The 18,221-nt window shown below is 38.8% G+C and overlaps 1 protein-coding gene across 10 annotated transcripts in view; it reads left to right on the top strand.

Annotated features, from left to right (window-relative positions):
* The window catches only part of nf1a (neurofibromin 1a), a 334,372-nt gene that overhangs the window by 125,202 nt on the left and 190,949 nt on the right, over nucleotides 1–18,221 (top strand). For 5 of the 10 annotated variants that reach the window (XM_043718253.1, XM_043718246.1, XM_043718248.1 and 2 more), the window contains 4 exons: nucleotides 4,032–4,067; nucleotides 7,240–7,401; nucleotides 10,786–10,889; nucleotides 15,055–15,190. In XM_043718253.1, the coding sequence (XP_043574188.1) occupies nucleotides 4,032–4,067; nucleotides 7,240–7,401; nucleotides 10,786–10,889; nucleotides 15,055–15,190 (438 nt within the window). The remainder of the gene's footprint in view (nucleotides 1–4,031; nucleotides 4,068–7,239; nucleotides 7,402–10,785; nucleotides 10,890–15,054; nucleotides 15,191–18,221) is intronic. The other 5 variants (XM_043718251.1, XM_043718252.1, XM_043718249.1 and 2 more) reach the window with 1 other exon arrangement.

Below are 18,221 nucleotides of genomic sequence, written 5' to 3'. Positions count from 1 at the left end.
ATGCAAATCATTGATAGCTGTTGTGAACTTTGATCTTTGCAGTACCCCACTAGTTTGCCAATGTGAGAATGAACGATGGAATTATTCCTAAGGTTTTCTGCTTGTTAGCTAATCCTTTAATCATGTAAGTGCCTTACCTCATATCCCATGTCTTTAATTTTGCTAACCAGCCTGCTTTGATGAATCTGATCAAAAGCTGTCTGCAAATTAAAATAGAATATGACCATTGGTCTCCCCTTTATCAACTTTAAGAAGGTCCCAAGAAACTTCTGGCAAGTTTGTCAAAATGATTTGCCATTTGTAAGTACAACCCTATTGTGTCCAATTGGATCATTATGATCTAAGTATCTATTTACCACTTCCTTTATTGTAGACCATCACTTTCCCCTTGCAGCCGATGTCAGGCTAGGTCTGGAATTCCATATTTTCTCCCTTGTCATGAAATTACTCTGTTCGTAGGTCGTGTGGCAAAATTTACTACTTTCCAATTTCCAGAAGTTATTTGAGGATTTTGGAAGATTATCACCAATGCTTTGGTGATCTCTCTCGCTGCCTCCTTCAACACTCATGTCCAGGCACTCGTCAACGATTAACTCGGGGGTTTCCCCAGTGCAGCTTTTTTACTAATACTACTTTATCCAAATCCTTATTCTCCTCAGTCACTTGGATCACTACTTCTGGGAGATTCTTGAATCTTCCTCAGTGAAAAAAGACACAAAGTAATAATTAGCTTCTCTATGTTTCTGTTGTCACCATTATGAATTCTCCTGACTCTGCATTTAATGGCCTCACATTGATTTTAGCTGAAAATGTGTTGCTGGAAAAGCGCAGCAGGTCAGGCAGCATCCAACGAACAGGAGAATCGACGTTTCGGGCATAAGCCCTTCTTCAGGAATTCTTCAGCCCTTCTCCTGTTCCTTGGATGCTGCCTGACCTGCTGCACTTTTCCAGCAACACATTTTCAGCTCTGATCTCCAGCAACTGCAGTCCTCACTTTCTCCTCACATTGATTTTAGCCAAACGTGTCCTTTTTGCATACATGAAGCTTTTTTTGCAGTCTTCGTTTTGTTTGGATTGCATTCACATTCTATTCTCCCTGGTCAGTTTCTTGGGCCTCCTTTGCTGTGTTCTGAAAACCTCCCAATCCTTAGACTGATTTAAATTCCAGACCTTTTCATACAAGCCTTTCTTTTAATCTTCTACAATTCATAAAATGGCTTTCTGATATTGTGTTTTCACACCTTGAAGGAATGAATAGTTGCTGTACATAACTTAAGAGTTCTTTAAAGACTGTCCATTGCCTATGTCCAGTTGTGTGCTTTATTGTATTTGTCCAATCCACCTCAGCCAATTTGTGCCTCAGAACTTCATAATTTTCCTTATTCAAGTTTAACATCCTTGCTTCAGATTAAACTGCCTCACTTTCAAGTATAACGTAAAATCCTATCTTTTATAGCAATTACATATTTGATCGAAAGTAGCGTGTCCTCTCGTTAGCTTCTCAACATACTGCACTAGAAAGCCATCCTCAACATATTCCACAAACCCATTCTCCTCAGCTTTAGTGCTTACTTGGTTTACTCAGTCTATATGGACTTTGGTATCACCCATGATTACTGTGTTGCCCATGATACATGCATGTTTTTGCTATGTTGAACTTAAATTGTTTCCGGTCAATGCATCTTTAATTTCCTACTATGACTTTTGGAGGCCGGGAGATAACGTGCACAAATGTTTTCTGTCTCTTGTTACTTCTTAGCTGCATGTATAGTATTTCTGTCCCTTTCTCACCACCACATTGATTTCATCTTTCTGGAACAGCGCCACTGCACATGCTTTCTGTTTGTGCTTGTTTGTCCTAAAGATTGCAACCATTGCAACTTCCATCTTCGGTCACCCTGCAGTCTTGTTTCTGTAATCACAGTCCTATCATACCAGTTTAGAACTGTGTATGCTGATAATTTGGTTACCTCATTACAAATGCTCTGTGCATTCAGAGATTTTGGTGTTTTTAAAAACTTCTTTTGTACAATGACCCGCAAAGCTGTGAGCTATTGTTTCTTCTGTCTTCCACTTGGACTTTTTTTACTTATCTAGCTTTAATTTCCAACTTTTCTTCCTCACATTTTTATGTCTCCTATGTCATCTGTGCACCCCAGTTTAAACCTTCCCTTACAGTATGAGTGGATACCTCTTTGGATATTAGATGCAGTCTTGCTGATTGGTCCAACTTATAGAGATCCCACATTTCCAACAATCAACAAATTGTTGGTTCACTTAACTTAAAATTAGTGTTTGTTTTGGAAATATTCTGGATACAGTAGGGAGTGATTTCATGTAGAGCATAAGTGTAGCAAATTTAGAGGAACCTTGGGGACGCCTGCTTCCTTCAATTCAGCATCTATGGGTTTTCCATGCATCCTTTTTGAGCTTATTGTAGCCAAACTTATAAAACACTGACTGCCATGTTTAGTGAAATACTTTGCCATGTTGTGCAATTGCTAGGATGGTAGGTGGACAACTGGATGAAACTTAAGAAATTTGCAACTGATGACATGAAAAACATGTGGTGTATGACATTGCCTGTAGGTGGCAACGAAGCTTAAAATTCTTGTCTAAATACTTGACTATTACATTACCGAACTGATGGTTTCCAGAATGCACTTATGTACATGACATTGGTAACATGTTGTTCCTTAAGTGCTTCTAAGTGTGGAGAGTGAGGGAGCAGTTAAATTGTCATTACTTGGATAAACCAAAATTTTACTCATTACAGATGAAGGTTAAATTATTTTGTCGACCCCAGTTTTGCTCTATGGCTATGTTTTGCTATATATTTCCAATCAACTTAGTTGCACATGTTACGAGAATAATTCATATCACCACTAAGTGATGGTCAAAACACTGGAATTCTAATTTCATTCCGAGATCATACTGGGTAAGTACAACTGTCAGTTAATTTGTGTAGCCTGAAAGACATGGGAAGAAAGTTTAGAGAAGGGCCAGACAGCTTGTTTGTTTTTCACCATGTTTGTTATTGGTATGTTCACCTTGAGTGTTACGTAAAAGCATAGTAAATTGGGTCAGGAATAGTCCATTTGGCCCTTTACATCTGCTCTACCATTCAATATGATCATGGCTATTGAATTACACCCCCTTCCCATTTTACCCATTGTCTTTCAGTATGCTTACATTCTCCCTCACCTCCCTGCCACCCCCACGCCCATTTGTGCATTTTTTAATTGTATTGAACAGTTTTAAATAGTCATTTATACTTAAAAGTTGAATGCAATTTAATATGATAAACTGCAATTCTCCATTCAACATATACTTGCTGATCAGTCAGATAAGGCAGTAAACCAAGGGTTGGGTGGGTATATGAATAGGAAGGGTTTAGAGGGATATGTGCCAAATGCTGGCAAATGGGACAAGATTAGGTCAGGATATCTGGTCGGGATTGTTGAGTTGGACCAAAGGGTCTGTTTCTGTGATGGGTGTTTCTCTGACTCTATGGCTAATCCATAACTTGCAACATTGTACTGTCATCCATATACAACTGTCAGAGGTAGGCTGCATTTAAGTGGTACATGTAGCATTGTAGTAGTACAAAATAGTATGCCATTGAACAACGGGATGCTGATTTGGAGAAAAAATATCCCCTCTGCTTTCACTGCACTTGACCCCCCACCATTCTCACCCACGCTTTTACTACTAAAACAACTCTTAGAAGAAGTTCTTCAATTGCCCATGTCTTTCGTAATATGGTGGAATGCAGAGGTCATGCATTTCACCAAAGGGAAATAAAAGTCAAGGCACCTTTAAGTTCTGTGGTAACTTCTCTGGAAGAATGATTGGGTGTTGACTTTCCTTTAAAACTGCTTTTCCCCTCCCATCCGGGGCAGGTTTCATACAGTTGGACGACACTTGACCTATAAATTAGTTTCCACAGTTGAGTTTTACAGATTGCACTTTCATTACAAATACTGCATGGATGTAGCTCAAAAAAATGCAATTCTTCATTTTTACCACAGACTTCCATTGGGCCAGTCACAAATCTCAACCAACAGGTAGGAAAGCTTAAAACATCAACACGAGTAAATTGCACTCTTAATCTGATTGCAGTAATTCTTCAACTGCTTTGAGCAGAGACGATTTTCAAGTAGTCCTTTAGTCATTGCTTTTTTGGTGGTGATTTGCTTATGCCAGCTTCACTGTAGCTAAGGTTTGGTTGGAGCTGAGCACTAGGCCTATATCTTGACTTCTGCACATTCTTGCCAGGAGAAGCTAGCAGAAAGTTGGATTTGAAAAACTTCTTAAACAGATTTAATTGACCTTTTTGACAAAGAGGCCTACTATGATCTTTTATTAATTTTTATTCAATGGTCAAACAACTGCACTGCGAGGCTGCCAGCATCGTCTAATTAGAAACTTATAATTAAGTTTGCACAATCGGGAGAAAAAGGGTTAAATTCAAGCATCTATACCTGGAGTCATGAAATGATCTATTGACGGATTTCAAAAAGGTTGTTACACATGATCTGCGTGGATTCTCCTTCATTATGAAAGATGTCCACTACTGAGAAAGGGTTTCTTCAATATATTGCTTCTTGCATGGAGACCTCAGCTTGTACAAATCCAAAAGCAAATTAGAAAACGCACTTGCTGAGGGCTAGTAGTCTGGAGATCTGAACCTCAAATTCAACTGTGACAATTTGAGGATCCTTACTCATCTAGTCCATATATGGTATCAGCTCCACACAACTCAGTTTGCTCTTAACTGCTGTCACAAGTGGTGCAGCTTGTCACCCAGTTGTATAATTGGGGATTGTCAAAAAACTCGAGTAGTGCCCACATAACATGTATAAAACGCTCGAGACCTTGGTGGTGGGTGATGATGGAGCTGAAGTGATGATTTTGCAGATCTGTCAATAGCTAACTGCTCTGCTTCTAAATCGAAAGTGGCACTCTTTTTTTTTTTTCTAAATGCACATCCTATCCCTGTGGTATTAGCCATCAGGTCAGCAGTTATTTAAGCAGTCCTTCGGGAAGCGTGAAGTTGCTTTCTTGCTATTCCATTCAAATTAGTGTACCATTAATGTTCTTGAATTTAGCTCCTTCATTTTGTTTGAGCATATTAACTAGACCTTATCCACTGATAGTATAAAACTTAAATGTTGCTTAAGAAGAAGGCAAGAGAAATCTTTTAATCTTCAACTCATTAGTTCTAGGATGCAAGAAATGGGCTTGGAAAAGGGATAACAGTTTGTACAGCATGAGAGGAGGGAGCTGATTGGTTGGTCCCTGGTGAATACAGCTCACCACAATAGCTTGATGCTAAGATAAGATATCAAAATTATCCTGAATGATAATGGCAACCTTGATCAAATTATCACTTGCTCTGTATTGCAAAAACTCATGAAAGGGCCTATGTCTACCACCTTCAGCCTTAAATGATGCCCAGCCTACCTTTTGATTACCTTTGAAGATGAAAGTGTGTCTCGTATTTGAGCAACGCATAAAGCTTACCTCACGTTATTACTTCACAGTATATTTAAGTGTAGCTTTCTACACAGAATATTGTCATCAAGCCAAAACCATGTTTAGCTTGCCAAAATGAAAATTAGTAAAATGATCTGTATTTAATGTCAGTGTGAAGGCAGATATGTAGGCTCTGGGTCCAGTTGGCTGTCAGCTCTCTTCAAACGCCGTGTCCCATTGGCCATTGACAGTGAGAAGCATGCTGACTGGGCTCAAGCAACTAGTGCTTGCAAGTCTTGGAGTAATATTTTCACCATTAGATGTGATTCTACTATTGGACAACATTTATCAAATAATCCAAACTGCACAAAGAATTACACTGGAAATCAATTTAATGTAAGCAGTCAGCCATGCTAGAAGCTATGTATTTTTATGGACTAGGCCAGACCACTCAAAATATTCTTATGCAGGCAGCCCCACACCATAACTTTGCAATTTGTTTTGGTAAGTGTACAGTGAAAATTACCTAGAGTAAGATAGCTAGGTTGACTACTAGATTTTAAAACAGACAAAACTTTATTCACAAAACTACACAATGAAACACACACACTATAAAGAGCCCCTACAGAACTCAACCTATCCAGCTAGAGTTAGTTATGCTGTTCCAAATGTACGCAACAATCCCAATAAGCAAACTTCCTTTAAAAACCAGTATAAATGGAACACATGCTTACAGGTTGAAGTTGAGAGGCAGAAAGAGCGTTTCCACATAGCCCCCTGTTGAACTTTCTAGTTCAAGCCCAAATTAAAACTGCTCAGCTCAGCTAGAGAGCTGACCGCTCCCCTTTCATTATAAGGTCACTTCTAAAGCATGACCACTTTGGCCTGAAGTCTCATGTGTTTACATATAAACAAAAGGCTTCTCAAAATTCTTTTCATCTCTGTACCAAACCATACTGATTGGAGCCTGGCCAGGTATATTGTTCCTCTGAAAAAAAAACTCAAGGACAGAGTCTCCTTGAGCCAAGGAACAGCTTTTGGAAGAAAAAGCGACTAGCTTTGTGACAGTGTATTAAAACACAACATTCTGTTTTATGGTAATACCCTGACCAACCAGAGGTTCCTGGCTGGAGGATGAAGGTTGTCCATGCACTTTTCTTGCTGCATCTCTCTACCAATTAAGCCTCCAAGTCAGCTTCCTATTCTCAGATTGTATCCAACTTTTCAAGCCTGTGTCTTGCATGTTTACTCTTTCGGGAATGAAATCTGTGGCCCGCCCTTGATCCTATTCTACATGTAGTTTCAAATCTACAGCAATGTGTTTGACTCTTATCTGGTACTAGCAAGCCACTCAGTTCAAGGGGCAATTACGAGTGGGCAACAAATGCTGGCCCAACAGTGAGACAAATTCCAAGGACAAGAAAATCTTCAATTCTGACTCCTTTCAAAAATATTTAAGTGCTGTTATCAGTTAATCATTTCTTTATTTGTCTGCATTTGAAATTACACTTTTTATTTCACGTATTTTTTTATGGGGAAGTGTTGAGTGGTCATGACTTTGGCCATGCTGGAGGTAGTTTGAAATAAAACATTTAAGACAGGAAGTGTTTTTTTCAAGACTCCTGTCCGAACCCAATTATTTGCTGCATCTCACTGGCATTTTGCATTAACCCTGCTTGTTCTTTGTAGTAGTTTATTCACCATCCTAAATTATTTAATAGAAATCTGTAATTAATTTTAATACCTGTTTTCTCCTTTCAGGATGAACTTGCTCGAGTGCTAGTGACATTGTTTGACTCGCGCCATCTTCTCTATCAGTTGCTTTGGAATATGTTCTCTAAAGAGGTTGAACTAGCAGATTCCATGCAGACCCTCTTTAGGGGCAACAGCCTTGCCAGTAAAATAATGACTTTCTGTTTTAAGGTAAATCTATACCAATTTTATGCTTGTAAAGGCCTTTGGTTAGTAGTATGTGACTAGTTGTTTGTATCGTTGATTGGGTAAAGCATTGCATTCAAGGTACCTACAAGTATTTATGACTGTTTAATTTGATGAAACAATGCTTCTGGGGGAACAGAAATGTTATAATTATGCTGGTTGGTTTAGAAGAGCTAGGGATTTAAAAATTAAGCTATGAACAAAGTTTGCCAGTAATAGAAACCATGTTTGAATTGACTCCAGAATTTGCCACGTCGTAAATCTATCATTAACCCCTAATTATGGTCCATTACTGAGACTATGGGCCTTTTTTGAGATAGGGATTGCATGATACACAATTTAGCAGCAGCAACTAAATAAACCAGTTTTTCTAAAATTTTACATCCTCTGACCATGCGCAATACCTTCAACTGATTTTTGTAATATGTTTGAGGTGTCTCTCTTTTTAAGCTCCATAGGAGCTCAGGTTTATGTATGAGTCAGTGTGTACATGATCTGTAGTTATTTCATAGAGTGCAATGCAGCAGAAAGCTATTCAACCCATTGCATTTGTGCTGACTGTGCAAGAACAATTCTGTTAGTACCACTGCCACAATTTAGTAGCCCTGCACCTTTTTCCTTTTCAGGTAGTTGTCCAATACACTTGCAGTGAGAACCATTTGAGGAATTAAATCACTTACAAGAATGGTTCCAGGAATGAGAAATGTCATTGAGGATAGGTTGAAAAGCTTTGGACATATCTCATAGAGAAGAATGTTGAGAGAGTTGATAAAGGTTTTCAAAATGAAGAGCTGACTGGGTAGAGGAGATGGGGAGAAGCAGTTCTCATGTAGAAGAAAAAGAGAACGAGAGTTCTAGATTTAGAGGGATGTGCAAATGAGGCAAAGAATGAAGTGAGAAAATGGTATGGAATACACTACCTGTGAATGTGGTGGAGGCATGTTCAGTTCAACTGAAGAAGGGTCACTGGGCCCGAAATGTTAATTCTGTTTTCTGTCCACAGATGCTACCAGACCCACTGAGATTTTCCAGCATTTGTGTTTTTACTTTCACTTTTTAAACTCTCTTGGCTTTTGAACTCTCTGCCCCTATTTATGAAGTCCAAGGTCCTTTACAGTATATATATCTTGCAACCTGTCCTTCCACTTGTCTGCATGTGCATTACCTTGAGAGTTGGAAACCATGTTTTAGACTATCTCTTGATGTTCCTTCCACCAAAATGAATTGCTCTTTCTTTTCTGCATTAAATTTGGCCATCACTTTCCTGCCCATTCCAGTAACGTATCTGTCCTTTTAAATTGTATGCTGTCCTGCTCACAGTTGACGATATCTACAAGTTGAGTAGCATCTGCATATTTTGGAATTATGTCCTGGACATCGGGGTCTAGATTATGAACATATATCAGGAAGAGGAACTACGCAGAGCAGAGAAAAATCACCTATACAGTGTATTCAAAAAGAACAGGTACCCAATGAACATAGTCTGCAGATTTCTCAGCAACAAGCCCAAACAAGCAAACAAAACATGTCCAGAAACTCAAGCCACTCTCCCCTACATCAAAGACATTTTGGAAATGACTGCCAGACTACTCAGACCCCTTGGCACCATGGTAGCCCACAAACCCACCAACACACTAAAACAGCAGCTTATGAACTTGAAAAACCCTTAACAGACTACTAGCAATATCAAAACTAATGTCATTTACAAAATACCGTGCAAGGACTGTAACAAACACTACATTGGACAAACAGGCAGAAAACTAGTCACCAGAATATATGAATATCAGCTAGCCACGAAACATGATCCTCTCTCTGTGGTATCCATACATACAAGATAAGGAAGGACACCACTTTGACTGGGACAACACATCCATCCTCGGACTAGCTAAACAGAGAGACACACGAAAGTTCCTAGAAGCATGGCATTCCAATCGGAACTCTATCAACAAACACATCGAGTTAGACTCCATCTACCACCCTCTGAGAAAAAGAACAGGAAATGACATTGCATTGGAAATGACATCACCAACCCAAAGAAACCCAAACACAGAAATAGAAAGCAGGAATTATCAACAGTGCTTCACCCGGAGGCCCACTGAAGATGTTACCCAGTAGGGTGACAAAACGTCTGGAAATGAATCTTCCAGCTCAGCGAGCAAACCTATATCCAAAACATACCTTACACCAACAAGGTTCCTGAAGAAAAGTCCTGAAATCTACCTCAGCTTTCTCCACAGATGCTGCCGGACCTAAGTTTCTTGACCAATTTGGTTTTTTTTTCAATTTTCCAGCATCTGCGGTTTGGTTCTTTTTTTTCTTTAGTTTCCCATCATTTGGCCAATCTTGTACTCCTGTTGGTCCCGTTTCTTTTACTCCATTTATCCAGAAACATGTTCCCCCTACTTTTTCCTGATTTAGTGCAAGCTATCTAACTTTTCCTCATCCATTAACGTGAATTAGATGGAAAGAATGAAATGGCAGTGAGGAGCAGGAATCCTGTACGTTAGCTTGTCATAAGGTTAACAGTATTGCTGAGTCTTTTAATATTGGTTTGATTTCCTTGCGCTTGTCTGCAAATGTGTGGATGGGGTCCTTGTTATGCTTAGGAGATATGTTTCAGAAAAATCCAACCAATAGCGAAAGAACAAAACCAGTTTATTTCTGTCAGAATTAATGAATGAATTGTTGGCCGCATGCCAAAATAACATGAATGTAACACAGCTGAATGATTACTGAAAATTGTTCCCTTTAAAAAATAGAGATGATACATCGAATTTCGGAGCAATGAATAGTGCAAACCCCTGTACATTATTTTTACATGGTTTTATTAAAGTGTTGAAATTTGTTTGTATTGAAACTAATTTTAAAACTGACTACTCGAAGCCAGGTATAATTGGGATGTTCCAGTGGATAATTAAAACATTGAGAACAAGCATTCTGCCTTTAACTGTTAAGTTTATGTACTTCAAAGATTTCGGTTAAATAAGCTTACTGTTGCCCCTAAAATATAGGAGACAGCAATAGAATGAACAGGGATTTCAAACTTAAATTGATGAATTGATTGGTAATTTTAAGTTGGAAGATAAATATTGCAAAGGATTTGTCATTAGAAGTCCAGTGACAGTCTTGATGTAGTTCCTTAATAGACTTGTTGTGAATTGAAGGCTCACTAGCATGTCTGTTTTGAAGGACAGGCATGACTGTAAAATGCGTATGATGTGCTGCTGCTTGCAGCATAGGAGCCACAGTTTTTGAAGTGCTCCAAGTTTATTGACACATCTCAAGTTGGACCTTGGGAAGGTTTACATCTAGGGTACACTTGTTATTTCTACCTAGCCAGCTAACCATTTATTCTCTTGCTGCTTTTAGGTCTATGGTGCTACGTATCTGCAGAAGCTGCTGGAGCCATTGTTAAAAACTGTACTTAAGGACCCTGAGAAACAGCACCTTAGCTTTGAGGTTGATCCCACCAGGTGAGAACTGTCTTTCTTTGTCAGTGATATGGTCTGAGAGGTTGTTCAAATTAAAATATTGTTTGTTGTATCACAGAAAAAATAACTTATCTAGATATTTTAATGGTATATTATTAGAAAAAGATATTGCAAAAGCAAGGAAATTTAATCTTGTGATTGAGTATAAGATAAAAAGCTTTAACAGGACATATTTTTACAGCAGTAGTCAAATTTTGCACTACCAAGCAACTAATTGTAAACTGTCAAAGTAGGAATTCCACATCTCCATGAGTTGAAAGTATTGACCTACTGTGTGACTCTTATTCATCACCCACCATTCTTCAAGAAAAGTGGTACCATTGCTATAATAGATTTTGTGACTTGTTGATGCAGTCGGTCTTGATCTAGAAAAAAATACCAGGGTGTTCCTTGAGCTTTCTTGATCACGAGCCTAGGTGTTAAATCTTGTTAAAATGCTGAAAGGTTGTTCCGATTTGAATAAAGACATTGTGTCCTACAGCATGGAAGTGGAATCTTCAGTCCAACCTGTTCATGCCCACCAAGTTTTCCAAACTAAACAGTTGCCATGTGCCTGCTTTTGTACCATGTCCCTCTAAACCTTTGCTATTCATATACCTGTGCACGTCTTTTAAATGTTGTAACTGTACCTGCAACTATCATTTCTCCTTTCAATCTTTTTCACAAGTGGACCACCCTGTGTAAACAAGTTGCTCCTCAGGTTACTTTTAAATCTTTCTCCGCTCACCTTAAAAATATACTCTGTAGTTTTGATCACCTCTACTCTGGGGAAAAGACCTTTCGATGTTTACGTCATCTATGCCCCTCATGATTTTATAAACCTCTCTAACGTCACTCTCGGCCTCCTGCGCTTCAGTGAGAAAAGTCCTAGCCTCTCCTCTCAAATCCTGCAGTCCTAGTAACATACTTATAAATCTCGTCTGCACCCTTTCCAATTGAATAATATCTTTCTTATAGCAAGGCAGCCAAAATTGTAGACAGTCCTCCAAAATTGGCCTCACCAACATCCTGCACAACAGCAACACAACATCCAAACTCCTAAACTCCATGGTCTGAGCAATGAAGACAAGTGTGCTAAACACTGCCTTTACCACCCTGTTGACCTGTGGCACAACTTTCAAAGAATTAAGTACCTAACCCGAAGATCTCTCCGTTCAACAACACTCCATAGAACCTTACTGTTAACTGTCTAAGTCCTGCCTTGTTTGTCTTACCAAAGTGAAATACCTCACACTTGCCTAAATTAAACTCTATCTGCCACTACTCAGTCCATTGGCTCAATTGATCAAGATCCCTTTGTAATCTTAGATAATCCTCTTCACTGTCCACTATGCCACTAATTTTAGTACCATACACCAACTTAGTAACCTTGTTTGCTAAATTCTTATCCGAATTGTTTACACAAATGACAAGCAACTGTGGACTTAGCACCGCATCCATGTGGAACACCACTCATCACAGGTTTCCAATTGGAAAAACAGCACTCTTCTACATTCAAGCCGATTTTGTATCCAATCAGCAAGCTAATGTTGAATCCCACATGGTCTAATTTTACTCACCAGTCTACCATGTGGACCCTTGTCAACAACTAAAGTACGTGTAAAGACAATGTCTGCCGTTGTCTTTTCAGTGAGGAAACTTTGAAGGGTCATTTACCCAGCTATTGGTGTACTAGTCATAATCTTCAAGGAATCCTTAGTTTAGAAAAATAATACATTTATTTAAAAGACAAGAGGCCAAAAAAAAACAAGTAACTATCGACCAGTTAGCTTGATGCCTGTTATGTGGGAAAATGTTAGAGTCTGTTATGAAGGCTATAACAGAGCTTTTAGAAATGCATAATAGGATCAATCTGAGTCAGCAACACTTTCCCATGACCTGTCCTACTGGCCTATCTTCTTTTCCACCTGTCCACTCCACCCTCCTCTCTGACCTATCACCTCCATCCCCACCCCAACCACCCATTATACTCTTTGCTACCTTCCCCCACCCTCCTCTCTGACGTATCACCTTCATCCCCACCCACATCCACCCATTGTACTCTTTGCTACCTTCCCCCACCCTCCTCCCTGACCTATCACCTTCATCCCCACCCCCACTCACCTATTGTACTCTATGCTACTTTCTCCCCACCCTTCAGAAACTCTGCCTCTAAACCTGATGAAGGGCTTTTACCCGAAACGTCGATTTTCCTGCTCCTCGGATGCTGCCTGAACTGCTGTGCTTTTCCAGCACCACTAATCCAGAATCTGGTTTCCAGCATCTGCAGTCATTGTTTTTACCTTCATGAAGCGAAGATCATGCTTGACAAATTTACTAGGATTCTTTGAGGAGATAACAAGCAGGGTAGATATAGGGGAAGCAGCAGATGTAATATATTTGGATTTTCAGAAGGCTAACTAATAGAAGACAGTGAGTTGGGATAAGGGATGACACGCTGTGACTAGTACAGTGCCATCAGGATCAGTGCTGGGACCACAATTATTTACAATATATGTTAATTACTTGGATAACAGTAGTCAATATGCAGTAATTCCTCCATATCTGTGAGGGTTCTGTTCCTGAAAACTCTCCGCGAATGATGAAATTTTCAAGTGCATTAAAAAAAGGTTAAATGGTTGAAAATTTCATGGATACATGATTTTTGACAGCGAATATTGATTTTCTTGCTACTTATTTTTGGCACATTTGTGGATGCATAGGATTTATTGTACTTCCACTAAGTTTGTGGATGATACACAAATAGGTAATAAGTCAAGTGGAGAGGATAGCACAGTCTGCAGTGTTAAGTGGGCAAAAACGTTGTAGATGAAATATAATGTGGAATAATGTGAGGTTATGCATTTTGGCAGGAAGAATAGAAGAGCTCAATATTACTTAAAAGGAGAAAGAATGCAGCAAGATATGGAACAGAAGGATTTGGGAGTTCTTGTCCGTGAATTAGCAAATACTACGATTCAAGTTGAGTGAACAATTGGAAAGATAAATGAAATGTTGGCCTTTGTTTCTCAGGGGATGAGATATAAAAGTAGGCAGGTTTTTGCCAAAACTATCCAAGGGACGAGTTAGGCCACAGTTCAATACTGTGAATGGTTTTGGGTCCCTTATCTAGAGCAAGATATTGGAGGCAGTCCAGAGAAGGTTGACTCGTCTGAGACCAAATATGAAGAGGTGGGAATTACTAATTCGCGACCAGGCACCAGAGCCCTGTGTAAGCTTAACTTTTTCTCTCTCCTCTTATTGTATGTATAAGCAGGCTACTTTTTGCAGCCTACAATTGTCAAATCTTGGAAATAATTCATCATGGGCCTGAGATTAAATCTTTGCTGTTCCTATTTCATACAGCTTAGTCCAACACATTCTTGTTCATGATACCAAGTACTTGATTTTTCCAAAAGTAGTTTATGGCTACTCAGCTGTAGAATGACGATGGATAGGGCAACTGCAGGGTTGAATTGTGAGGGGTGGGGAAGAGAGTGAGAGCAGAAAAGTTGATTTAATAAATTGTAGTCCTTTGGCTTAGTGGATGCAGAGTTGAAGCCAATTAGTGTGTCTGGGAATGCAGGGTCAGAGAATGTGGTGAACAATTGGATCAAGGTAGAGGAAAGAACTGAACAAATACCTCTGAGACACCAAGAAACCGACTTGGGTTATTATGGTACAAGAGTATATGTGTATATCATATGAGACTCAGGTGTATGTACCATCTTTGAGCTGTTAATAGATTCTGGATTTGAGATCCCAGTGGAGGGAATTCAATTGTTTTTAACCTGTTACGAGGTATTCCTACCTGTACTGGTGCCAATTTCAACAGTAACCTGTTGACAATTTTTGCCTTGATTTTGCTTGACCCATACCTTTTGCTTTTTATCGTCTGTTTTTGATCTGGAGATACGAATTTATGGTATTGACTAATCCAGAACACTTGATGTAAGTTTGTGTTGCTGTCACCTGTTAGGTATAACGCACACAATGGGTAACTGAAGCCACATGTAGAGAGTGACTGATAAAGCAGTAATAAAGCAGTGACCTGATTTCAATGCATAATAGATGAATGTGCAAAAATAAGTTTTAACATTGTTCTGTGTTTTGTGTGGGCTTTTCATTGCATTTAAATAAAGATGATAAAATCAGTACTGTTCCACAGGTTGGAGCCAAATGAAAGCCTCGATGAAAATCAACGAAATCTACTGCAAATGACAGAGAGATTTTTCCATGCAATTATTAATTCCTCATCCGAGTTCCCTCCACAGTTGCGAAGCGTCTGCCATTGCTTGTATCAGGTATGCTAGCATTGGGTAATGGGAATTGTGAGGGGAGCTTGCAGAGTCAATACTGGCAACTGGAACCAGTGTTGGAAAGCTAGATAGAGGTCCTGGTGTGACAGATAATGTCAAACGTACTTATTTCCTCAACTATCTTGTCAGTTTGGAACACATCCTGTTCTAGTGGGCTTGTGAATGCAATAGGAAGCAATATGGAGGTAACTGGTGATATCTACTAGTCCAGCAAAAATCTGATGTGGCATAACTGTCTCATCTTTGTAAATGTGATTCGTTTCTTCACTGTTTATTCTGTATGCTTCTTTGGGAGAATTGAGCTGCAATATTTGGATTCTTTCAGTGAATGCTTAAAAAAAAAAGCTGCTTCCTGCATAGAAGTGCATCATACCCATTAATTTTAATTAAATAATTCTAATGTCTCATATGTTTAGCTTAATTTGGGGGAACATACTTTACATGATTTAAACATGCTGGGGATATTTTCTGGTGGTCATTGAGGAATTTTCAGATGGAAAAAGATAGGCATTTGTTTTTCTATATGTTAATGCAAAAATATTTGAGGTTAACGATGGACTGAATTTTTAAACATCTACATTCCATATATTCACTTAAAATGGATCTGATGTGGTTTCTGGACTGTTATAATTTCTGATGTGTGATATTGTGATATAAATTGTAGGATTTATATGTATAATACTTCAAATATATTTCTAATCAGCCTGCCCAGAAATAGTATTGCATAACTCTGGAGCAGCTGGGACTTGAACCCAAGCCTCCTGGCCCAGCGGTAGAGACATTACCGTTTAAGACTTGTGGGTGTTTGGGTCTGCTTCAGTTCGTAACCAGGATTTTGGGATAGCAAAGGGTTATAGGTTCTGTGTGTCTGAGGTTAATAGTTTACTTGTAAATATTTTTGTAACTGTGACAGTTTATTGTATAAACAATTTTTGAAGTCTGACTGTAGAATGAATGGGTTTCTGCACTATTGGACTATTATTTATTTTAGATGGTTCAAAACTCAGCGTGGTAAATAATGGGCCTCAAATAGTTAGAGGGTTCTGAAATTTTTTTCTAAGCTTAAGGGAAACACGCATAAGTGGGAGACTTGTAGTTTCACTTTTAACTTTGGGTAGTGTTTTTGTCCTTGAAGACCTTGGGAACAGGATGATTAAGACCACCGCTTCTGAAAAGAGAAGCATACAGCATGTTAAATTCTTGGACGGACAGGTTAATGCTAGTTCCAGACTAGATAAAGACCCAGAAGTTGTTTCAGCAAAGTGCTGTGAAGCTCAAGTGTATGAAAACTCCAAAGAAGTGATTGTAGTTCTCGTTACCAACTGAAGTCCTAAATGGCTTAAAAGTATTGAGGTTATAAATACAGAAATGTTGACATGGATGTTATGCAGTTTGTTTTTGATACTGTACAGGAGCGGGGTTTTGAGAACTGTACCTAAGATGTTTTGAACAAGATACAAACATTTAGTTTACCTTCAATTTTATAAAGGAAAATTTCGGGTATAATGGGATTATGCTTTTGCTCGATGTTTAAAATCTTTGAATTTGTATTATAAAGACAGTTTGAATTATTCTGTTTTTGTCTTCAATCCTTTTGTAAGAAACTTCTGATTTGTTGAAAAAGCAGCATCACGTGCTATCGGTTCAGTGAGATTTGTTAAAACCAAAATAAAAGTTCTGACCTGTCAAGCTGAGTAGGATCATAACACAGTATGTTTACATAGTGCATGGACAGAAAATAACTTGTCCTGAAATTGAATATCTTAATGTAAAACCTAACAGTAAGTTGCTTGCCTGATAAGCTGTTCATTTGTCTTCCGAAATTTTATTTAAAAAAAACTGTTAATGTATTTTGCTGTGTGGTATCTTCTCTAAAATAAAGATAGATCCCTGATTTTAAGAAGCTGGATATGCTATTCATTAAGTTAAGTCCTAACTGGTTGTGCTTGTCCATGTCTGGTGTGGTTTGTATTCCAAAAGGTAGGGTTGAACCAGTATTTACGTTTTGATAGTTCAGGACATTGTTTAGACCAATTTTGGAATATTGCATGCAATTCTGGTTTCGTCTCTATCAGAAAAATGTTGTGAAACTTGGAAGGATTTAGAAAAGATTTACAAGGATATTGCTAGGGTTGGAGGAATTAAGCTATAGAGGTTGAATAGGCTGGAACTGTTTTCCCGGAGCATTGGAGACTGGGAGTGACCTTATAGAGGTTAATAAAATCATGAGGGGCATGGATAGAATAAATGGACAAAGTCACTCTTCCCTGGGGTGGGGGAATCCAGAACCAGAGGGCATAGGTTTAGGGAAAGATATAAAAGAGACCTATGGGGCAACTTTTTCATACAGGGTGATACGGGTATGGAATGAGTTGCCAGAGGAAGTAGTGGAGGCCAGTACAATTTCAACATTTAAAAGGCATCTGGATGGGTACATGAATAGGAAGGGCTTAGAGGGATAAGGGCTGGGTGCTGCCAGGTGGGTTGAGATTGGATTGGGATATCTGGTCGGCATGGACAAATTGGACCGAAGGGTATGTTTCTGTGCTGTACATCTCTATGACTCTTTGATAGGACTTACCTGCAGTAAATGTTGTAGCTAGTTCTGAAACTGAAGCACGGCTGTCATTGAATAATGCCCCAGCTATTGAGTGTAGAGAAGGAGTACAAACACAAGTCTCTTTTGAGAAGAATGGCTGTAATTAACCTGTACACAAATGTCATTTCTGATGGAGTTTGTTTAAACTGGTATTAATTACTGCTGTAACAATGGTCAAAGTAATATGAGAACTCATTTCTATCTCCCTTATTTCCTTTTCCTGTACACTTTAACTATATTTTAATTGCTTAGCTTTGGAGATTGGAAAAATCCCAGTAGTATCAAATAGAGGGATTTTTTCTGTATTAAAATGGTGAATTTTTGGTTCTGGCAAAAAAACTGAGGTGAATGGCTTTCTATTGTAAATATGCTAAAGTATTGTTGAATTGTTCTTGTGAAACCAACAATGAGGCCTCA

Source organism: Chiloscyllium plagiosum, chromosome 28 (assembly GCF_004010195.1).
Source record: "Chiloscyllium plagiosum isolate BGI_BamShark_2017 chromosome 28, ASM401019v2, whole genome shotgun sequence".
Taxonomy (NCBI): domain Eukaryota; kingdom Metazoa; phylum Chordata; class Chondrichthyes; order Orectolobiformes; family Hemiscylliidae; genus Chiloscyllium; species Chiloscyllium plagiosum.
This window is presented reverse-complemented; position numbering and strand designations above follow the sequence as displayed.